The sequence below is a fragment of the Pleurodeles waltl genome, chromosome 1_1 (assembly GCF_031143425.1).
Source record: "Pleurodeles waltl isolate 20211129_DDA chromosome 1_1, aPleWal1.hap1.20221129, whole genome shotgun sequence".
NCBI lineage: Eukaryota > Metazoa > Chordata > Amphibia > Caudata > Salamandridae > Pleurodeles > Pleurodeles waltl.
Genome location: NC_090436.1, coordinates 907,063,625 through 907,087,964, shown reverse-complemented (window position 1 = coordinate 907,087,964; position 24,340 = coordinate 907,063,625). Strand labels below are relative to the sequence as shown.

General features: G+C 49.7%; 1 protein-coding gene across 1 annotated transcript in view; it reads left to right on the top strand.

Moving 5' to 3' along the window:
- UHRF2 (ubiquitin like with PHD and ring finger domains 2) overlaps window positions 1-24,340 on the top strand; it is a 690,531-nt gene that overhangs the window by 37,573 nt on the left and 628,618 nt on the right. The window contains exon 2 of the mRNA XM_069230126.1: window positions 22,091-22,327. Within this exon, the coding sequence (XP_069086227.1) occupies window positions 22,091-22,327 (237 nt within the window). The remainder of the gene's footprint in view (window positions 1-22,090; window positions 22,328-24,340) is intronic.

Here is a 24,340-nt window from a genome sequence, read left to right as displayed (position 1 = left end):
CACTAAGTTGCGCACTTGGGGTACGCTACGCATTCCGTGGAACATGCCCTACACGCCTAGAGTTGACAACTGCACCCATGGATGACACGGCCCAGGGATGGCTGTACTGACAAACTACTGAGGGTGGTGGCTGGGGACACAGGGGCTTACGGGGGTGCCCAGCCTACAGATATCGCCCTGGCCTAGGGGGACCCCCAGCCCTCCTCCCCCACCCAGACACCTCCACTGCGCGACAACAGAGTAGATAATGCTTGGACTCACCCCCTTGTGTCTGCTGTGCTGCCCTCACGCGCCCATCCAAATCAGGGTAGGCCACCGCCAGGATCCGGAACATCAGGGGGCTCAGTTGACGGCAGGCACCCCGCCTACGTTGGGAGGCCATCCCCAGCAGAGACTCGGCGGTCTTCTTGGTCCCGCGGCGGATGTCCTCCCACCTCTTGCGGCAGTGGGTGCCCCGTCGATGGTGGACCCCCAGGGCCCGGACTTCCTTGGCGATGGCACGCCAAATCCCGATCTTCTCATGGGCGCGGACCTATGTGACACGTACAGGGAGGGAGAAATACCACGTTCAAGTTACTCAGCATTTTCCTTTCCAGTGGCCCAACGCCCCCCATCCCCGCCAGGCCCCCGCCAGGTCCCCCGCCATGCCCAACATGCCCCCCATCCCCGCCAGGCCCCCCGCCAGGCCCAACATGCCCCCCATCCCCGCCAGGCCCCCCGCCATGCCCAACATGCCCCCCATCCCCGCCAGGCCCCCCGCCAGGCCCAACATGCCCCCCATCCCCGCCAGGCCCCCCGCCAGCCCCAACATGCCCCCCATCCCCGCCAGGCCCCCAAGCCAGCCAGTGGCCCCAAATCCAGATTGAATTAAACTCACTTGTTGGTCTGGAGGACCGTAGAGTAGCGCATACTGGGGGAGGACCCCATCCACAAGTTTCTCCAACTCCTCTCCAGTGAAGGCAGGGGCCCTTTCCCCAGTCGCAGCAGCCATTGTCCCTTCCAGACCGAGGTCACAGCAACACTTGCAGTATAGGTCCTCTCCTGTGAAAGTTCAAGTCGCAAGTGGATAAGTAGATAGAAAATGGCGGTCACGTCCGCGGCGGTGCGTACCGCGGCGGTGCGTCCCGCCACCGCCGGCGCCCTTCGCCATTGGCTCCTGAAACCCATAGGCTTCAATGTTAACCAATGCGGCTTCGCGCCGCGGTCTTCGCCCGCCGCCCGCCGCGGTGTGCCACGCCAGCGCATTGACCTCACATCCCATTGTCACACTTCACAGGTCAGGCAGCCGCCATTTCCAGGGCCCACATGGCTCAATTTCAACTGCGTCACACAGGCCTAGGCCTTGCATAGCCACTCAGACACGCCATTCACTGCATAGAGAATCGTATACTGTGCTAGCTGTGAGTACGTACCTGTGGGTTGCCTGACTGTGTGCTCCATGTTGTCCTTCCTAGGCACCGTCCGCTGGGTTGGGCGAGGAGACGGATGAATCCTCCCGTGTACCGACCGCTGGTGGACCTGTCGACAATGGAAGAACGCCACATTATCCTGACCTACCGTCTTAACCGTGCCTCTATCCATGAACTGTGTGCCCAGCTGGAGCCCGACCTGATGTCCCCCATCCGCCAACCCACAGGGATTCCCCCTCTGGTGCAGGTCATGTCAGTACTACATTTCTTGGCAAGTGGGTCATTTCAGACAACCGTGGGAATTGCTTCCGGGATGTCTCAGCCCATGTTTTCAAAGGTGTTATCCAGAGTGTTGTCTGCCCTGATGAAATCCGTGAGGAACTACATCATTTTCCCTGAGGTGGGCGAATTGGCTACAGTGAAGGGTGATTTCTACGCCCTTGGACATATTCCCAACGTAATTGGTGCCATTGATGGGACCCATGTGGCTTTGGTTCCCCCAAGAGACAAGGAGCAGGTGTACAGGAACAGAAAAAGTTACCATTCAATGAACATCCAGGTGGTGTGTTTGGCTGACCAGTACATCTCGCATGTAAATGCCAAATTCCCAGGGTCAGTGCATGACGCCTACATCCTCAGGAATAGCAGCATCCCTTACGTGATGGAACAGCTACAGAGACACCGTGTATGGCTAGTGGGGGACTCTGGGTACCCCAACCTGTCGTGGCTACTGACCCCAGTAAGGAATCCCCGGACCAGGGCAGAGGAACGGTACAATGAGGCCCATGGGCGTACTAGGAGGGTGATCGAACGCACCTTTGGCCTCCTAAAGGCCAGGTTTCGCTGCCTGCATATGACCGGTGGATCCCTAATGTACTCACCTAAGAAGGTGTGTCACATCATCGTGGCCTGCTGCATGCTTCACAACCTGGCTTTGCGCCGCCAGGTGCCTTTCCTGCAGGAGGATGGTCGAGACGGTGGTGTTGTGGCAGCGGTGGAACCTGAGGAGAGTGACGAGGAGGAAGACGACGGGGCTGAAACAGACAACAGGGACAGAATCATTGAACAGTACTTCCAATAGGACACAGGTAACATTTCAAAGATAATTTAGTAAATGTTAACTACTCTGCAGCATCTCTGCTGCCTGTCTATTTGCCCCAGTGTATGATGACTGAGTTTTGGCTTTTCCCTCCCTATTTCAGATCTGGGGTCCCCACTACGAGTCCTGTGCTTCGTTTCCCCATGGACTACAGCTTTGTGGCAGCTGTTTGTTGACTTCACCATGTACAAGGACATATTTGCACTGTCATGTCAATTACAATCTATTGAAATCACAGCCAGACTCCTGATATTTTGGTGCAAAATAGGTGTTTACTGAAGTGCTCAAAATGGGATGGGTGGTTTCAAGTGGGTGGGGGCTATGGTGAAGGAATGTCCATGGCAGAGTCCAGAGTAACAGTCACACAGGTGCATTGTCCAGAGGCCTGTGGAGAGATGGAGCATGGGCAGTTCGAGGATGGACAGGGTGACAATGTGGGACAGTGGGATGACATCAGGTGGTATCCATTGCTGGCGGGGGTCTTGACATCCTACTCTGTCTTGCGAGATCTCAGGGCCCTCTTGCGGGGTGGTTCTTCTCCTGCAGGAGGTGGGGGTCTGGTGGGCTGCTGCTGTGCGGGGGCCTCCTGTCCACTAGCGCCGGCGGAGGTGGATGGCTGTTCTTGGTCCAGGCTAGTGGCAGGGGCCCTTGGGTGTTGTTCAGTGTCCGCCCTGCTGTTTACGAGGTCCTGCAGCAGCCCTACCATGGTAACCAGGGTGGTGTTGATGGCTCTGATGTCCTCCCTGTACCCCCGATAGTGTTCCTCCTGCAGCACCTGGATCTCCTGGAACCGGGCCAGTACCGTCGCCATCGTCTCCTGGGAGCGGTTGTATGCTCCCATGATGGTGGTGAGGACCTTGTGGAGAGTGGGTTCCCTGGGCCTCTCCTCCCCCCCCTGTCGCACAGCTGCCCGCCGAGTTGCCCTGTTTCCCTGGGCCTCTGCCCCCTGGCCGGTGTGCCCACTACCACTGCCCCCAGGTCCCTGTTGTTGTTGGGGGTTATCCTGGGTGCCCTGTAGTGGTAGACACACCGCAGATTGACGCGCCCTGGAGACAGAGGCATGGGCCCGCTGGGTGGGAGCTGTGCTGGTGTTCCCAGAGGGGTTAGGGTCTATAGTGGCCTGTGCCTGTGTGAGGGGAACCGACTGTCCAGAGGTCCCCGATGGTCCGGGCTGGTCATCGGTGTCCAGATCGACAGAGCTGCTGTCATCGCTGACGGCCTCTTGGGTGGGGGGTGTGGATAATTCTGGCCCCTCCGCCGCGGTGTGTTGACGGTCGGGTCCTGCAGGGGTATAGAGGTATGGTTATAGTTTCAATGTGTGGCATATGGGTGTATCTGTGGGTTCCCGTGTCCCCAAGTGCTGGCATTCGTGTGTGGGGGCTTTGGTGAGGGTGGCTTGTGGGGGGGATGTGTATATGCATTGGGCATGCTTTGGTGATGGGTGTCCATGCTTAGTGGACGCATGCAGGCCTAGGTTTTGGGATGTGTGGGTTGTGATGGTGAGACATTGGCGGGGAATAGGTGTGCTGGGGGTGGGGGTGAGGATGGTGGTGGGGGTGAGGATGGTGGTGGGGGTGAGGGTGGGGGTGAGGATGGGGGTGGGGGTGAGGGTGGGGTTCGAGGATGGGGGTGAGGGTTGGGGTCTGATTTGGCATGCAGGTGGGGGGGAAGCAGTATTGAAGCTTCAACTTACCAGTATCCATTCCTCCGCCGACTCCTGCGAGGCCGTCAGGATGCAGGATGTTCAAGACTTCCTCCTCCCATGATGTGAATTGTGGGGGTTGAGGTGGGGGTCCTCCGCCAGTCTTCTGCACGGCGATGTTGTGCCTGGATACCATGGAACGCACCTTCCCCCGTAGGTCGTTCCATCGCTTCCTGATGTCTTCCCGATTTCTGGGGTGCTGTCCCACTGCGTTCACCCTGTCGACAATCCTCTGCCATAGCTCCGTCCTCCGGGCAATGCTGGTGTATTGTATCTGTGTGCCGAACAGCTGGGGCTCTACACGAACGATTTCCTCCACCATAACCCTGAGTTCTTCGTCTGTGAAGCGGGGTTGTCTTTGGGGTGCCATGGGGTGGTGTGTATGATGTGTGGGGTGGAGTATGTGTATTTAAGTGAGTTGAGTGTGGTGGTGTGTGTTGTTTTGTGTGTGGATAGTGTGTGGGTGATGGTGTTGAGTGGCTGTGGCTGTTATGTTTTGGATGCTGGTGTCTCGCTCTTGTCTTCTTTACGAATTTTTAAGCGTAGGGGTTTGTGGGTGATGTGGGTGGGTGTTTTATATTGTATTGTGTGTGTGGGAGTGGTGTGTGTATGTGTATCAGGTGTGTGGGATTCAAATCGTCCAATGTGGGTGAGTTTTGTTCGTTTGTGTGTATTCTGACCGCGCCGGTGTGTCCCGCCAATGGAATACCGCGTTTTAATGACCGCCGCGTGGATTCGTGGGTCGTAATGGCATGGGCGTATTTCTGTTGGCGTGGCGGTGGAGGTTTGGTCACCTCCACCTTTCCGCCGACCGCTGGTCTGGCGGTCTGTTGTGGCGGTCGGATTTTCGGAGGTTTGCCTTCTGCGGGTCAGAATGACCGTGGCGGGTTTCCGCGACCGCGGCGGGATTATGGAGGATTTCTGACCGGCGGTAGGCGCCTTTTACCGCCGAGGTCAGAATGACCACCATAATGTCTAGCACAGATGAGATGGTGGTGGAACTCAACCTCACCCCTTACCTGAATCTTAGGATGTCAGAGTTAAGGACTCTCTGTAAAATAAAAATATGAAAACTGGATCAAACCCTACCAAATTACAGATTGTGGCAGAGTTTGCTAAAGACCACCCTTCTGAAGACAACTTTACAGAGGGGGAAACTAGTGACCTGGAGAAGAATTTCCCCCCTCCTGTCCTAGTTAGGGAGCCCAGGGTTCCTCAAACCCTAACTCCACAAGTGATAGTCAAAGATGCTGCTTCTCTCTCAGGGGAGTCCAGCAACTCCGGAAGCATTGAGGGTAGCCTCAATGAAGATGACCTCCTGCTAGCCAGGATGGCCAAAAGATTGGCTTTGGAGAGACAGCTCCTAGCCATATAAAGGGAAAGACAAAAGATGGGCTTAGCTCCCATCAGTGGTGGCAGCAACTTAAATAGGGTCAGAGAGAATACTGACATGCTAAAAATCCCCAAAGGGATTGTAACAAAATATGAAGATGGTGATGGCATCACCAAATGGTTCACAGCTTTTGAGAGGGCTTGTGCATCCAGAAAAGTAAACAAATCTCACTGGGGTGCTCTCCTTTGGGAAATGTTCAATGGAAAGTGTAGGGATAGACTCCTCACATTCTCTGGAAAAGATGTAGAATCCTATGACCTCATGTAGGCTACCCTGATTGAGGGCTTTGGATTCTCAATTTAGGAGTGCAAGATTAGGTTCAGGGGGGCTCAAACATCCTCGAGCCAGCCCTGGGTTGATTTTGTTGACTTCTCAGTCAAAAAACTGGATGGTTGGATTAATGGCAGTGGTGTAAATGATTATGAAGGGCTGTATAATTTGTGTATGAAGGAACACCTTTTAAGTAATTGTTTCAATGATAAACTGCATCAGCATCTGGTAGACCTAGGTCCAATTTCTCCCCAAGTATTGGGAAAGAAGGCAGACCACTGGGTCAAGACTAGGGTGACCAAGACTTCCACAGGGGGTGACCAAAAGAAAGGGGTCACAAAGCCTCCCCAGGGGAAGAGTGTTGAGACATCCAAGGGAAAAAGTAAAGAGTCTTCTACAGGGCCCTAAAAACCTGCTCAGGAGGGTGGGTCCAAAGCCTCTTCACAATCTTCATTTGGGTACAAGGGTTAAAACTTTGATCCCAGAAAGTCCTGGTGTCGTAGCTGTAATCAGCAGGGACACCAAACTGGAGACAAGGCCTGTCCCAAGAAAGGTTCCACTTCTACTACTACTCCAGTTAGCACTGCAATAGCCAGTCTCCAGGTGGGATCAACAGTGTGCCCAGAGCTAATCAGGGTCCACTCTGAAGCTACATTAGTCTCTGAGGATGGGGGGGACCTAGCCACACTAGCTGCCTGGCCGCATAACATGCAAAAATACAGGCAGCAGCTCTTTATTAATGGGACTAGAGTAGAAGCTCTGAGGGATACAGGTGCCAGTGTCCCAATGGTGACAGACAAACTGGTTTCCCCAGGACAATACCTGGCTGGACAAATTTATCCAGTCACCAACGCTGACAATCAGACTAAAGTACATCCCATGGCTATGGTAACTTTAGAATGGGGAGGGGTCACTGGCCTGAAACAGGTGGTAGTCTCTTCTGCTATACCAGTAGACTGTCTGCTTGGAAATGATCTGGAGTCCTCAGCATGGACTGAGGTAGAACTCAAAACCCATGCAGCCATGCTGGGTATCCCTGAACTGGTATGTGTCAAGACAAGGGCACAGTGCAAGACAGGGTGAAAAAGAAGTGTTGGAGTCTGGAATAAGGGCCCAACCTTCCAAGAGAAAATGAAAGAAGACTGGGGAACCAGCTTCAGCACAGAAAAAGAAGCAGAGCCTCTCTTCTCAGGAAGAAGTTCTATTCCCTGAGGGAACTGAGCTTATGGAGTTAGAACCTTATCAGGTTGAGCTCTTGGGCCCAGGGGGACCCACAAGGGAACAACTGTGCAAGGGGCAAGAAACATGTCCCTCTCTTTAAGGCCTAAGGCAGCAAGCTGCTGAGGAAACCAAAGGAAATATCAGTGGAACCCACAGGGTCTATTGGAAAGATGGACTTCTTTACACTGAGGCCAGAGATCCAAAACCTGGTGCCACTCGGATAGTGGTAGTGCCTCAAGAGTTTAGGGAGTTCATTATGACCTTAACCCATGACATTCCCCTTGCTGGGCATTTGGGACAAACCAAGACATGGGAGAGGTTAGTGAACCATTTCTATTGGCCCAATATGTCCCAGAAGGTGAAGGAGTTTTGTGCCTCCTGTGCCACCTGTCAAGCCAGTGGTAAGACAGGTGGCCATCCAAAGGCCCCCCTCATTCCACTTCCAGTGGTGGGGGTCCCCTTTGAAAGACTGGGAGTGGATATAGTGGGTCCACTTGAACCTCCCACCGCATCAGGGAATCAGTATATCCTAGTAGTAGTGGATCATGCTACTAGGTACCCTGAAGCAATTCCCCTTAGGTCCACTACTGCCCCTACAGTAGCCAAAGCACTCATTGGTATTTTTACCAGAGTAGGATTTCCTAAGGAGGTGGTTTCTGACAGAGGTACCAACTTCATGTCCGCTTACCTGAAGCATGTGTGGAATGAGTGTGGAGTGACTTACAAATTCTCCACACCATACCATCCACAAACCAATGGGCTTGTTGAAAGATTTAACAAGACATTGAAGGGCATGATCATAGGGCTCCCTGAAAAACGCAAAAGAAGATGGGATGTCCTCTTGCCAGCCTGTTTTTCGCCTACAGAGAGGTATCTCAGAAGGGAGTAGGGTTTTCCCCCTTTGAACTTCTGTTTGGCCGTCCTGTTAGGGGACCACTAGCTCTTGTAAAAGAAGGCTGGGAGAGACCTCTCCATGAGCCTAAACAAGATGTGGTGGATTATGTACTAGGCCTACGTTCAAGGATGGCAGAGTACATGGAAAAGGCAAGCAAAAACCTTGACGCCAGCCACCAACTCCAGTAGATGTGGTATGACCAAAAGGCTGCTATGGTTGAGTTTCAGCCAGGGCAGACAGTCTGGGTTCTGGAGCCTGTGGCTCCCAGGGCACTTCAGGACAGATGGAGTGGCCCTTACCCAGTACTAGAAAGAAAGAGTCAGGTCACCTACCTGGTAGATCTAGGCACTAGCAGGACCCCCAAAAGGGTGATCCATGTGAACTGCCTCAAACTCTTTCGTGACAGGGCAGATGTAAACATGTTAATGGTTACAGATGAGGAACAGGAAGCTGAGAGTGAACCTCTCCCTGATCTCCTCTCCTCTGACCCTAAAGATGGCTCAGTAGATGGAGTGGTCTACTCAGACACCCTCTCTGGCCAACAGCAAACTGACTGCAGGCAAGTCCTCCAGCAGTTTAATGAGCTCTTTTACCTAACCCCTGGTCAGACACACCTGTGTACCCATGATGTGGACGCAGGGGACAGCATGCCTGTCAAAAACAAAATTCTTTGACAGTCTGATCAAGTTAAGGAAATCATCAAAGTGGAAGTCCACAAGATGCTGGAGTTGGGAGTAATTGAGCACTCTGACAGTCCCCAAACCTCACACAAAAGATGGCAAGAGAGAGATGAGGTTCTGTGTGGACTAAAGAGGGCTTAATTCTGTCACCAAGACAAATGCTCACCCCATTCCAAGAGCAGATGAGTAAATTGACAAATTGGGTGCTGCCAAATACTTGTGCACCTTTGACTTGACAGCAGGGTACTGGCAAATAAGAATGGCACCAGGAGCAAAAAAGAAAACAGCATTCTTTAGACCTGGTGGGCGCTACCAGTTTACTGTGATGCCCTTTGGCTTAAAGAATGCCCCTGCCACCTTCCAAAGGTTGGTGAATCAACTCCTTGCTGGCTTGGAGTCCCTTAGTGCAGCTTATCTTGATGATATTGCTGTCTTTAGCTCCAACTGGCAGGATTACCTGGTCCACCTGAAGAAGGTTTTGCAGGCCCTGTAAACAGCAGGCCCCTCTATCAAGGCATCAAAATGTCAGATAGGGCAGGGTACTGTGGTTTACTTGGGACATCTTGTTGGTGGAGGCCAAGTTCAGCCACTCCAACCCAAGATCCAGACTATTCTGGACTGGGTAGCTCCACAAACTCAGACTCAAGTCGGGGCATTCCTTGGCTTGACTGGGTACTATAGGAGGTTTGTGAAGGGATGTGGATCAATAGTGACACCCCTCACTGACCTTACCTCCAAGAAAATGCCCAAGAAAGTTAACTGGACCGTGAATGTCAACACGCCTTTGACACCCTGAAACAAGATATGTGCACAGCACCAGTTCTAAAAGCTCCAGATTACTCTAAGCAGTTCACTGTGCAGAAAGATGCCTCTGAACACGGGATAGTAGCAGTCCTGTCCCAAACAAATAATGATGGCCTTGACCAGCCTGTTGCTTTCATTAGCAGGAGGTTACTCCCCAGAGAGCATTGTTGGAGTGCCATTGAGTGGGAGGCCTTTGCTGTGGTCTGGTCCCTGAAGAAGTTGAGACCATACCTCTTTGGTTCTCACTTTATAGTTCAGACTGACCACAGACCTCTCAGAGGCTGATGCAAATGAAAGGAGAAACCCCAAAACTGTTGAGGTGGCCTATATCCCTATAGGGAATGGACTTTATAGTGGAACACAGACCTGGGAATGCACATGTCAATGCAAATGGGCTTTCCAGGTTCTTCCACTTAGAAAATGAAGACTCTCTTGGGAAAGGTTAGTCTCATCCTCTTTCGTTTGGGGGGGGGGGGGCTCCTTGGCATGGTTACCCCCTGACTTTTTGCCTTTGCTGATGCTAAGTTATGATTTGAAAGTGTGCTGGGACCCTGCTAACCAGGCCCCAGCACCAGTGTTCTTTCCCTAAACTGTACCTTTGTCTCCACAGTTGGCACAACCCTGGCACTCAGGTAAGTCCCTTGTAACTGGTACCTCTGGTACCAAGGGCCCTGATGCCAGGGAAGGTCTCTAAGGGCTGCAGCATGTCTTATGCCACCCTGGGGACCCCTCATTCAGCACATGCACACTGCCTAACAGCTTGTGCGTGCTGGTGGGGAGAAAATGACTAAGTCGACATGGCACTCCCCTCTGAGTGCCATGCCAACCTCACTCTGCCTGTAGCATAGGTAAGTCACACCTCTAGCAGGTCTTACAGCCCTAAGGCAGGGTGCACTAAACTACAGGTGAGGGCATATGTGCATGAGCACTATGCCCCTACAGTGTCTAAGCAAAACCTTAGGCATTGTAAGTGCAGGGTAGCCATAAGAGTATATGGTCTGGGAGTTTGTCAAACACGAACTCCACAGTTCCATAATGGCTACACTGAAAACTGGGAAGTTTGGTATCAAACTTCTCAGCACAATAAATGCACACTGATGCCAGTGTGCAATTTATTGTAACATACACCCAGAGGGCACCTTAGAGGTGCACCCTGAATACCAACCCGACTTCCAGTGTAGGCTGACTAGTTTCTGCCAGCCTGCCACACACCAGACATGTTGCTGGCCACATGGGGAGAGTGCCTTTTTCACTCTGTGGCCAGGAACAAAGCCTGTACTGTGTGGAGGTGCTTCTCACCTCCCCCTGCAGAAACTGTAACACCTGGCGGTGAGCCTCAAAGGCTCACCCCCTTTGTTACAGCGCCCCAGGGCATCCCAGCTAGTGGAGATGCCCGCCCCTTCATCCACTGCCCGCACTTTTGGCGGCAAGGCTGGAGGAGATAATGAGAAAAACAAGGAGGAGTCACCCACCAGTCAGAACAGCCCCTAAGGTGTCCTGAGCTGAGGTGACCCCTGCCTTGAGAAATCCTCCATCTTGAGTTTAGAGGATTCCCCCAATAGGATTAGGGTTGTGCCCCCCCTCCCCACAGGGAGGAGGCACAAAGAGGGTGTAGCCACCCTCAAGGACAGTAGCCATTGGCTACTGCCCTCCCAGACCTAAACACCCCAGATCCCAGGAAACTAGACTCCTGCAACCTTAACAAAGAAGAAGGACTGCTGACCTGAAGCCCTGCAGAGAAGACCGAGACGACAACTGCCTTGGCCTCAGCCGTACCGGCCTGTCTCTTAACTTCGAAGAAAACTGCAACAGCGATGCATCCAACAGGGACCAGCGATCTCTGAAGCCTCAGAGGACTGCCCTGCACCCAAAGTCCAAGAAACTCCAGTGAACAGCGGCTCTGTTCAAAACCAGCTACTTCTTGGCAACAAAGAAGCAACTTCCAAAGACTTCACGTTTCCCGCCGGAAGCGTGAGACTTCACCCTCTGCACCCGACGCCCCCGGCTCGACCTGCAGAAAACCAACACCTCAGGGAGGACTCCCCGGCAACTGCGAGCCCGTGACTAACCAGAGACGACCCCCCTGAGCCCCCACAGCGACGCCTGCAGAGAGAATCCAGAGGCTCCCCCTGACCGCGACTGCCTGTAACAAGGAACCCGGCGCATGGAACCAACACTGCACCCGCGCCCCCAGAACCTGAAGGAACTGAGCTCCAGTGCAAGAGCGACCCCCAAGCGACCCTCTGCCTATCCCAGGTGGTGGCTGCCCCAAAGAGCCCCCCCTGTGCCTGCCTGCATCGCTGAAGTGACCCCCGGGTCTCTCAATTACTTCCTATACAAAACCCAACGCCTGTTTGCACACTGCACCCGGCCGCCCCTGTGCCGCTGAGGGTGTACTTTCTGTGCCTTCTTGTGTCCCCCCCGGTGCTCTACAAAACCCCCCTGGTCTGCCCCCCGAGGACGCAGGTACTTACCTGCTGGCAGACTGGAACCGGGGCACCCCTGTTCTCCATAGAAGCATATGTGTTTTGGGCACCTCTTTGACCTCTGCACCTGACCGGCCCTGAGCTGCTGGTGTGGTAACTGTGGGGTTGCCTTGAACCCCCAACGGTGGGCTGCCTATGGCCCAACATTGAGACTTGTAAGTGATTTACTTAGCGTCAAAACTAACCTTTACTTACCTCCCCCAGGAACTGTTGATTTTTACACTGTCAACGTTTGAAATAGCTTATTGCCATTTGTACAAAGACTGTACATGATATTGTGTTCATTCAAAGTTCCTAAAGTATCTAAGTGAAGTACCTTACATTTAAAGTGTTTGATGTAAATCTTGAACCTGTGGTTCTTAAAATAAACTAAGAAAATATATTTTTCAATATAAAAACCTATTGGCCTGGAGTAAGTCTTTGAGTGTGTGTTCCTCATTTATTGCCTGTGTGTGTACAACAAATGTTTAACACTTCCCTCTGATAAGCCTACTGCTCGACCACACTACCACAAAATAGAGCATTAAAATTATCTACTTTTGCCACTATCTTACCTCTAAGGAGAACCCTTGGACTCTGTGCACACTATTTCTTACTTTGAAATAGTATATACAGAGCCAACTTCCTACAGGTCTGGAGAAGAACATGCATGTGGCATTAAGGACTCTGTGACCAGAGAGGGTCCCTAAGGGCTGCAGCATGTCTTGTGCCCCCCTAGGAGACTCCTCACCAAGCACATACATACACACTGCCATTGCAGATTGTGTGTGCTGGTGGGGAGAAAAAGGTAAAGTTGACATGGCACCCCTTCCACTTTGATATGCCCACAAACCATACCCTGTGGCATTTGCATGTCACCCCTCTAGCAGGCCTTACAGTCCTAAGGCAGGGTGCAATATAGTACAGACTATGGCATAGCTGCATGAGCAACATGCCCCTACAGTGTCTAAGTCTATCCTTGTACATTGTAAGAGAAGTGTTGCCATATTAAGTACATGGGCTGGTAGTTTGTCATTACGAAATCCACAGCTCCATGATGGCTCCACTGAAGGATGAGAAGTTTGGTATAAAATGTCTCAGCACAATAAACCCACACTGGTGCTAGAGTTGGATTTATTGCACAATACACACTAAGGGCATCTCAGAGATTCCCCCTCTGTTTTACCCAACCCGTTAGTGTAAGGCTGACCAGTCTGTGCCAGCCTCCCACTAACAGACACATTTCTGACTGCATGGGGTGAGAGCCTTTGTGCTGTCTGGGTCAGGAACAAAGCCTGCTCTGGGTGTTTAACTTCTCGCCCCTGCAGGAACTGTAACACTTGTCGGTCAGCCTCAAAGTCCCAGGCCTCCTGTTACAGTGCCCCAGGGCACTCCAGCAAGTAGAGATGCCGACCCACTTGGACGAAGTCCCTCTTTTGGCAGCAAGCCCGGCAGGGAAATTAGGTAAAATGGGTAGGAGTGACCACTCCAGCTAGGACCACCCCTAAGGTGTCCAGAGCTGAAGTGTCCCCCTCCCTGCAGGATCCTCCATCTTGGTTTGAAAGAAAGGGACCAATAGGGTTAGGAGTGTCCCCACCCCCCCCCCAAATAGCGTGGGCACAGGAAGAGTTTAGCCACCCACAGGGGCAGGAACCATTGGCTGCTGACCCCTGTCCCCTGTACCGCCCATAAATCTTGGATTTAAGGGCACCACTGAACATAGCTCACCAGATTCCTGGTGACCTCAAGAACAAACAAAGAAAGAAGCAAGAAGAAGGACTGCTAAGCCGACCCCCTAGTAGAGAAGACTCCAGACACCAACTGACTTGGCCCCAGCCCTACCGCCCTGTCTGCAGCTTCAGAAGTCAAGCTACAAAAAGGTGACGCATCCTGTAGAACCATCGAACCCCAGAGGACTTTCTGCCCAGCAGAGGACCAAGAACTCCTGAGTACAGCGGCCCTGTCCACAAGAAACTTTACAAAGGAATTCAGAACTGCCCCAGATCCATATATCTTGCCCACTGTGCACCTGATGCCCATGGCCCAAGTCCAGGTGACCCACTCTCCAGAGCAGGTTCCCAGGTGATTGTGACCTTGTGTCCACCCTGGGTGACCCCTCTGTGCAAACACGACAACATCTGCAGCCTAAATCCAGAGGACCCCCCCCGATCGTGAGAGAACCTGATGGAGATACCCGATGTCCAAAGGCACCCCTGCATCCGCAGTCCCCTGGCCTATGAGAATCCGACTGACGGTCCAGCAACGTTCAGCAGATGGCCCTTCTCCTTGTCCAGTCTTTGGTTTTCCAGAATCGCCCCCCTTGACCCAGCCTGCAGCATGTTTGAGACCCCTGGGGTCCCCCCATTGAAAAGCATTGAGATCCTGATGCTGTGTTTGCACCCTGCACTTGCCCGCCTCTATACCGCTGAGTGTGTGTGTTTGGTGCTGACCTGTGTGTGCCCCCGTGCTTAACTAAACTCCCCAGGGCTGCCCTCTGAAGTCGCAGGTACTTGACAGCAAAACTGTTTCTGAGTGCCCCCAGTCTCTATAGGATCCCATTCTAAACCCAGCACCAACTTTAACCTCTGGACACAACCAGCCCCATGTTGCTGGTGTTGTATGTTTAGGAATATCTTGAATTTTGACCAGTGGACGTCCTAACCCCCGGAGACTGGAACTGTAAGTTGAGTACTTACGTTCAGAACATACTAATCATTTTTCCCAGGACTGTATTGGTTCCTATGAGAAATTGCACTATGTCAACTTGTAAAATAGAAAATTGCTACTTGTAAATTGCTTTATCTTGTAAAACCAAAGTACTGCTTGTATAAGTGTGCTTACCTGCAACAAAGTTCTTCTGGTTCTAGTAATAAAGTAACAAAATATGTTTTTGCTTTATAAAAACAATTGGCCTGGAGGTAGTCATTGAGTGTGTGCCCCAGTTCTTGCCTGTGTGTGTACAACAAATAGTTTGCACTACCCTCTGACAAGCCTAACTGCTCGACAACACTACTACAAAAGAGAGCATTAGTATTATCTATTTCTGCCTCTGGGGAACCACTGTCTCTGTGCAAACTATGGGGGTTATTACAACTTTGGAGGAGGTGTTAATCCATCCCAAAAGTGACGGTAAAGTGACGGATATACCACAAGCCGTATTACGAGTTCCATAGGATATAATGGACTCGTAATACGGCTGGTGGTATATCCGTCACTTTACCGTCACTTTTGGGACGGATTAACACCTCCTCCAAAGTTGTAATAACCCCCTATATCTCTTTTTTTAATTTTTTTTTTATAAAGTGAATTTTTATTTTTGCAAACATAAAATTAATACAAACATTTAACATGGTGCCAACGGGCACCCAATATTGGTCAAACCCCTTATTCCGGTGACACATTATGAACAACAAGGAAAAGAAAGGAAAGCTGCACGCAGGTCTGTTAGACTGATCTTAATAAATTATACATTAATCAGTAGGAGAGATAAGGAAGGGGACCCATCTCAACCCTCTATGGTGCAATAGTTTACAGTGATGTAGGAGAAGCACTTGTTGCGGCCTCCCACTTCCCCATATCTTATTATATTTATTTGGACAACCTCTAGCCTCATATACCAATTTTTCCCGTATCGCGCACCAAACTACCCCACGCCTCCATTTAGCCAGAGCCGGGGCGCTCCTGGCTTTCCAGTTCGCCATTATATCCCTCTTGGCCACCAAACATGCCACCCCAAGGAAGGTCCGGTCCGACCTTCTCAGCCCAGTATCTCCCATAACCCCCAGTAGGGAGGGCAATGGTGTCCTCTCTATATCTTCTTGTAGGACATCAGAAACATCATTCAGAACCGCCCTCCAATAAGTCGTTATTACCGGACATGACCAAACCATGTGAAAGAAGTCGGCAGCGGGGTTTGAGCATCGGGGGCAGTCAGCTGTGGGTTGGAGGCCCGCTCTGTGTAATTTAATGGGTGTTAGGTATGCTACGTGAAGATAGTAGGTCTGTATTTGACGGAAGCGGGACGCCATCGTTAGGGAGCGAGGTGCCATCAGAGCATCGTTCCAATCTTCCTCTTCTATGGGACCCACCCATCCTTCCCACCTCTGGCGGAGTCCTTCCAGGGAGCTGGCTGTGTTGGTGACCAGGGTACAGTATATCTGAGAGACACCTCCCTTGCCTAGACTCCCCATCAGTGCCTTTGCTTCCATCAGGCTATGCTCCGGTATAATGTCCCCTGTCTGCACGTGTGATTGTAGGGCGTGGTGGAGCTGGAGATATTTATGAAATTGCGTCTTATTTCGTGAAAATAGTTTCCGGAGATCCTCAAAGGATCGCATGTGTGTCCCGCTCCAGACGTCGCCCAGTGTGGATATGCCAATGTTGTCCCATTTTTGGAATCCATCTAGGCCCGCTACTTCCGCCAACTGTTTCCCATGCCACAGCGGGGTTTGTTGAGTGAGGCGCCCCCACCATCCCGACACCCTTTGAGCCACCCGCCATCCCATTAGGACCACTTTGGTTACATCTGGGACACTTCGGGAAATTGGGCTTCCATACAAGGCATCGAAGATCCGTGGGTAACTCAGTGTTTGGAGTTCTAGTCGGTATGCCGGGTCTGACCACCCACCTCCCATCCAATCATTAATCATGTGTATGTGCATTGCAAGGTGGTAATAGTAAATATTGGACATGCCCAATCCCCGTCAAAGACGTCTCTCTGGCAAGTGGTAATTGCCAGTCGTGGACGGGCGTCATTCCATATGAACTGTTGTGCTAACGCGTCTAACTCCCGGAACCATCTCGTTGGGATGGAGTGTGGGAAGTTCTACAGTAGATAAAGAAGTCTGGGGAGGACCATCGTCTTTTAAAGGGCTATTCTGCCTAGAAGGTTGAGAGGGAGGGTTCTCCAACGTTGAAGGCCAGTTCTAATTCTTCTGATTAAAGGTGTGGTATTAAGTTCCCAGGTTAGCTCCGGGAGTAGCGCGACGTGTATTCCTAGATATTTAAAGCTATTTCTTCTCACTGGGATGTCATGCTGCCAGTCCACACAATCTCGGGAGTGGTGGAGGGGAACCAGCAAGGATTTACTGGGGTTTAGAGTCAGCCCTGAAGCCTCCGCGAAGAGGTTCAGTATGTATAAAACGCGGGGACCACTCGTGCTTGGGTTAGAGATGTATAGCAAAACATAATCCGCGTAAAGCGCCACCCGGTCCTCTTTGCAAGTGGGCCAGGGCCAACCCTCAATGAAGGGATTCCCGCGTAATAATATCGCCAGAGGCTCGATCATTAAAGCAAAGAGCAGAGGGGATAGCGGGCACCCTTGTCGAGTGCCACGGCTAATAGGGAAGGGGTCAGAGACCACCCCATTCACTTGTACTCGGGCCGTCGGGTTAGACTTAAGCAATTTTACCAGGCCACAGAATTTATCTCCGAGTCCATTTCTTCGTAGAACCTGATCAAGATAGGACCAGTCGACTGTGTCAAAAGCTTTTTCAAAATCAAGTAAGAGTAACGCCAAGGGGTCGCGTGATAGGGTCCCGCGGTGTGCTAGGGCTAGGTGTAGCCGTCTAATGCAGTACCTAGTGCCACGGGTGGGCATAAAGCCGCATTGGTCAGGGTACACCAAAGCGGGCATAGCCTCCCTCAGTCTAGAAGCCAGGATTGAGGCCAGTATTTTGATCTCCATATTTAGCAGAGAGATGGGTCGGTATGCTGAACAGTGTTTTGACGGGGGTTGTGTCTTAGGGATCACTACAATTGTGGCTTGGTCAATCTCATCTGGAAAGCGGCCCTGTCTCTCGGCCTCCGTGCACATTTCAAGTAGGTGAGGGCTTAGGATATCGCCACATTTGCTATACAACTCTGCTGGGAGCCCGTCCGGTCCTGGGGTCTTGCCCGATGCCAGGCAGGTGATTGCGTTCGCAATTTCAGTGAGATTAAGGGCTTCGTCCAGCCTATTCCTTGTCTCTAGGGAGATTCTGGGAAGAGTTATTTCATTTAGGAGAGGGGACTCTTTTTCGGAAGTGGGCCGAGGGTGCTCTGCGTATAGGCGAGCGTAGTAGGAGGCGAAGCTTCGTGCGATTTCGGTAGGTGTTTTAGAAAGAGAGCCTGAGTCCTCCATGATTTCAGGAATGACTCTATTGGCTAGAGGCCGAGTAGCCAGCCAGTGTAATAGTTTCCCATTCTTATCCCCCCATCCATACACTCGGGCGGTTGAGGCCCTCCAGATATGTTTTGCTGACTCTAGCACTAGGTGTTTAATTTCGTCCCTGACCATGGTGAGGTGTCTCAAACTGGAGGCTGACTGAGAAGTCCCATATTGGCGTTCCAAGCCTTAGCCTCCAGTTCGGACACTTTTGAGTTTCGGGCGCGTTCGCGGATACGAAGAAGGTGTTTAGCATGTCCTCTCAGGGTGGCCTTACCCACGGCCCATAGTGTGCCTGAGGATCGGACTGATCCCAGGTTCATTTAAAAATATTGAGTGAGAAGGTTCCTAATTTCGAGGGTGTAGTCATTATCCTGCAGGTACCATGCATTTAGGCGCCACATCGGGCGCCTGGAGGGATCCTCTCCCCCCAGCCGGACCCGTACTGGTGCGTGGTCTAAGACTCCATGGGGCAGTATATCCGTTCCTGTGACGCTGGTGACGTCAAGAGCGGGCAAAAATACAAGGTCAATTCTGGATTGTGTTGGGTGGGCCGCCGATGTGTGTGTGTATTGACGCTCCCTAGGGTGCCAAACTCTCCATATATCGCAGAGACTGAGGCTCTCAGCCCAGCCCGTAAGACTTGAAGCCCGGGTGGATCTGCTAGCGGTAACCTCGCCCGATACATCCAGACTGGGATCGAGAACGGCATTGAAATCTCCCCCCAACAGGGCGGCCCCCTGGGGGAGCCCAGCAATTACCTGGTGGAGTGAGGTTAGAAAAGCATCGAGCCCTGCCGGGGCGGCGTATGCGCTCACCAGGTTTAGTGGTGATCCATGAAGCACTCCCTTGACTACTACGAATCTGCCTTGCGGGTCAGATTGCGTGGTTGTGACTACCATAGGTAGTGAGCGATGGAGTAGGACACCCACCCCTCTGGAGCCCCTGGAGAAGCCTGCATGGAAGACTCGATCGTATCCCCCCCGTGAAAGCATGGGGCATCTAGTTCCGAGAAGGTGGGTTTCTTGTAATAAGACCACGGAAGGGGAGTATCTGCGGAGGGTACTGAATACCGCAGATCTCTTGATCTTGTCGAGCAGGCCATTTACATTCCGTGAGATGACCTGAGTCAGTGAGGACCAGTCGTGGGATGCGTGTTTGCTATATTTTGTTGGGTGTCAGCCTGTGGATCTGGGGATGACCATTTCAGCTATATCTCATTTTTATACAGTAAATACACAGCCTGCTTCCTACAACCATTATAGGTCACTGTGCTATGTTAAGATTGTAATTTATGAACTGCAAGTAGCAAAAGGATATCTCTGACAAAAGCAGTAAGCTACTGTGCTATCTGCATAAAATACAGCTCTGTGTGGTAAACATTTTTGCAGCAGGCATATTAACCCTCTCTTTACCCTTATGAGTCAAAACTACCAGTAGACAAAACTCTGATCTATCTCCCGCAGGAACTTTCATCACCAGAGTTATCCTAACATTTTTATTATTGGATGAAACTGCTGGACACACAAAGAACTCTGCAGCAGGTGTTCTTAAATCCATCAGTTAATTTTAAAGACAACACCCCTCCCAGGTCAGCGACAGGTGTGGCTGCATCACCCAAAAGCCAGCCCTCTGTTCCAGGAGTGACTTCTCCCTGTGGGACTGGGGGTGAGTTGTACCCTGGGTGGATTTCTTTCTAGTTGATGTATTGGTGGTGTGCACCCAGGATGATAGGTTCCTTGAGTCCAGTAGGTGGGCTGTAGCCAAGCCTGATAATCACTTCGAGCTGATAGATGGGCTGATAATCCCATAGAACCTAATACCAGCAATGCCGCAATCGTCTCTCTGAAGTTGTCTTTGAGAGTGTATACCCAGGTGTGCTAATCCCCTAGGCCAGCTATTTCCTTCAACGTTAAGCAGCTGTTTAATTGATGGTCTGGAAGTGGAGAGAGAGAGAGAGAGGGGAAAAAAAAAAAAAAAGCACCCTTAACCTGTCGCCCTTTACTGGATACATGAGCTTGGTGCCCCTAGCGATTGATTTGAACGGGAGGGAAAGCCCTAGTTGTTAGGACACCTAGCCTCAGTGGCAGCCCTAGGAGTCAGAGAGTGGGCGATCTTAAGCTAAGCCCAAGTTGAGCCCCGTTGCTAGGAACCACAACTTGGTTGGGAGGAGGCAGGGAGCAAAAAGGGTTACTTTGATCCAGATCTGTATGAGGTGCTCAGAAACTCAGTTTAAATACAGTGCCCTCAAATATATACTTTTGTGAATTGTGCAACACAGAAGCCCTAGAGGTATCAAAAAAAGATTGTTTCTCAATTGCCCAGCATACTTCACATAATTAACAACCACTTAAAATTATGCTGCACAATCCCTTCAAATATACATCAGTTACCTGGCATTTAATGGTGGGGAGCATTGCAGGATGAGTGTTCATACCTCTGAAAAATATACCTATTTCTTCTCGTTCTTGCTTAATTTTCTAGCTTATATAAACATACTGCGGTCAAGCATTTGTGTATGTTTTCCTAATATAATGCTGTCATTGTATTCCAAATATGCTATCAAAGGACTTGATGCTTGTGCACAAATGGCAACATATAGTTTAAAAGTGTTATCCACATTTTAGTTTAACTTGAAACCTGTAGCACAAGCAGTGGCTATGCATACACCAATCTTTAACAGTTTATTATCCACATTTAAAACCATGAACATTAGTCATCCAAGTCAGCATGTTATCTTCAAAAATTCAGGAAGAGCCTGTAAGGTTACACTCTTTCCTTTGCTTTCTCTGTTTCTCATCCTTCCATTCACTCAATTTCAGATTCTTCTTTATTGTCTTTTATATAAGGTCGCATTGGTTACAGGCAAATCTACTTATTTAAATCCAGAATTTGTTAAAAGTAAACTTAAATGTTGTGGACCAATGTAATCTTGGCACGTCATATATCAATGTTAATTTTCTTTTTATCATTATATCTTTATCAAAAATGTGTGAAAACAACAAACCTCTCACTTTTTCTCATAATGGTAAGATGGTGGTCTTATGAACATATACAAGACTTGTATGAAAAGTGAATTGATATTGTCCTGTTACTCAGACAATCAAATTACCTAATTTATTTAAAAAATCTCTGGCAAATGCTGAAAGTGCACCCATTAGATATTGGAATATCTAACTTACACAAGACATAAAAGCTCTTAAAGACAATTACTAAAAGGATCATGACATCTGTAAGAACCTGCTAGATGAACAAAACAGTGCATACAACTCTGTTACGCACAAGCTAGAAGACAGTTACTAGCGAGACCAGTGCCACGCTCTAGAAGGCCATACGCTCCTTCTGTCAATCTTTGGGAACTATTCAGTTAATGCACTTCTGCAGAGCAGCAGCTTACAGCTGTGCACCGGCATTCACAATGTATAGATGTATCAATTCGGACACAAAGGTGGACTTGCAAGTACGACTACTGTCACCTAAGAGTGTATGTAATACACTTCCAACCGCATGTGAGTCTCTAAAAAGACACACTTGAACTTACAAAAATTATGTGATAAACGTAAAAAGTGTAGAAAATCTAACTTTTGGGGACCACAATATTGACTTTATTTGCTTGCAAAGACACAAGGGGCAGCATTGAGTAGTGTGTGCTTGGTTTTCTTTTTTCATGGCAGATAGAACTGTATATTTCCCTTGGCAAGATCTGTCCAAAATTGACTTATTGGCCCAGTTAGGGCCAGTTGTGACTCCAGTGGTTGGTCAGACCACTGGTAGGAAACAAATATTCTGCTGCAGCGTACAGGCCCTATGTCACAGTGTGCTTGTCGTCAGACGAGCAGCCCCTATCGACAACAAATGAAGCGTCTAACACCGGGGTGGGGTGTGCCTGTAGAGTGCAGTAAGGAAGGATAGGCGGTGAGGTCCTTTTTGTAGGTAGTTGTGGCTTGAGACCATAATTTTTACATAGCTGCTGTAAGAAATATCACCTCCATTTTTTTCATTCACAGTTGGAAGATGGCCATACCTTATTTGATTACAATGTTGGACTTAACGACATAGTGCAGCTGCTGATTCGCTCTCAGTCAGAGGACTCCCCTGCTTTCTTGAAGAAGAAGGAAGGTGATGTCAGTCCATATCCAAAGAATGCAACCAACAAGAATGCAGTTAGAGCCACCATGCCCCTCACTCAGCCATCCACATCTGCTCGGACCTTTCTTATTGACCCTGGCATTGGCCTGTACAAGGTAAGTGCTTCCGTCCTTTCTTATTTCATATTTGAATCTTGCGAAAAAGTGGCTGCTGATATGCACCAGGCAACCAAGTGTTTATTATTTTTTAGGTCTGGAGTTAGTCAAAATCGTTTACGTTTACTAAAATAATAAACAAAACCTACTTTTAGGGGCTTGCAGCCTGACTTCATCCAGTGGTCTGTTCGTTTGTTTCTTCTGCACACTACACCACACGACATGGAGCAACAGGTGAGCCCACTTCAATCCCTGGCAGTGTTAACTGTCATTGAATGCATTTTTCTCTTTCACAAGAAGCTAATTTGCACACAAAATAGCTCCCTTCTGCGCCAGGGACTACTATTGGCAATGTGCGCTTTTTCAGATTAGATACATATTTTTTGCTTTTAGACATCTGTTTTTTAATATTGCCGACTGCCCAGCAGTCCCGCCAGTTTTACAAAAACCATGGCAAAACAAAACTAGTGGTACCAAATCCAAAATGCTAGCAGCCAATGCTGGTGTTATTGGCTTAGCCAGTGCTCCTTTTAAAATTCGCTTACATGTTGATAAATCTAGGCTTGGATGGTATACATTTGGCTCGTTTTATAGTTCATTGATTTATAGAGATCAGTTCTAATTTCTCCGTTTTTGATTTAACCATAAACCCTTACTAAGCATAAAACAAGATAGAAATATCTTGATTTTTATCGAATACTCTGAAAAAGTAATGACTCATCTTTCAAAGTAGCGTATGGTTAATAACTAGGTAACATACTGGTCAGCGATGAAATTGACATGACAGTGGTTAGCGTACAGTACACAACTTCTAAATACATTTTCTTGCATCACTAAATTCAGGTGGTGCTGTTTCCCAGCAGCTCCAGGCTGCCACCAAGCTCAAGCTAGCAAAATATGTAGTGTGTCACAAGTGCATTAGCCGCATAGATCAAGGAACTTGCACGGGTGCGCTGCACTGGATTGTTCCACCTTGCTTTAAACGTTATTGTGCTAGCCGCATTTCTTTTAGCATTAATAGGCTCTTGCTGGACCAGTGATAGAAAATCTGGTTTATCTCTTCCATTCATTAATACAAATGTGCTCTTTACATTCATGGAATTAGCGTGGTGATGATGATGAGAATCATAGGGTACACGAGGATCAAATAACATTTCCTAGCACTTCGAGATAGGGCACCACTGCAAATCAGAATAGCCATGTTTTAATTTGTTTACGAATAATTAGGAACAAAGTGAATGTCACGAAGACATGCTCATATAAGTATGATCCTTCCTGAAACCAGAAATCACAATGAGGCCCATGTTTGCTGAACAGTGACAGTGAAGTCTGGCTGTAAAGATTATCCTGGAAGAGATGAAGAAACTCATCAAGCAATATAAGATGGCCCTTTGAACCTGGGAATAAGCCCTCTTTAAAGTGGGGGACCAGCTAAGGCCGTATAGCAGAGGAGAGGCATGATCCAAATGGCAGCAGATACATCTGAGTCAAGTTTTAGACTTCTCTGTAAATGCATCTTAATGGAATTTTGGAAGTATCAGATATAAAGAATTGACATAATCGCGGCACAGCAACAGCCATAATGTAAGTCACAGCATAATGTAAGTAAAATTGGAAACACAAACCATTGATGGGCATCACACGTGCATTGAAAGGCAAATTATCTACTTGAGCTCCAAAGTGAATATTTGTTTGCACGGAATATGGCTTTAATCTAGGGTGCTAGCAAATGGGAGTCAAGAGGTCGGTTCTGCTCCCAGTGATCATGGACATTTTTTAATTCAGTTTGGGCGAGTGGCTGCAAATCCAGTCCCGTAGCTCCCTCACAGAGTTGAAATCTGTTGGTGGTGACATCTAGATCACCCTGAAAACCCTCATGAGCATGGGTGCCGTGACCATCCATATAAAATGGAACGCATTTCACACAGAGCCTTTGACTTGGAGATTAAAGAATTCAAAATTTAGAGCCAATCTTTGATGGGCCACCACAAGAAATAGAACGGAAGATGAAAC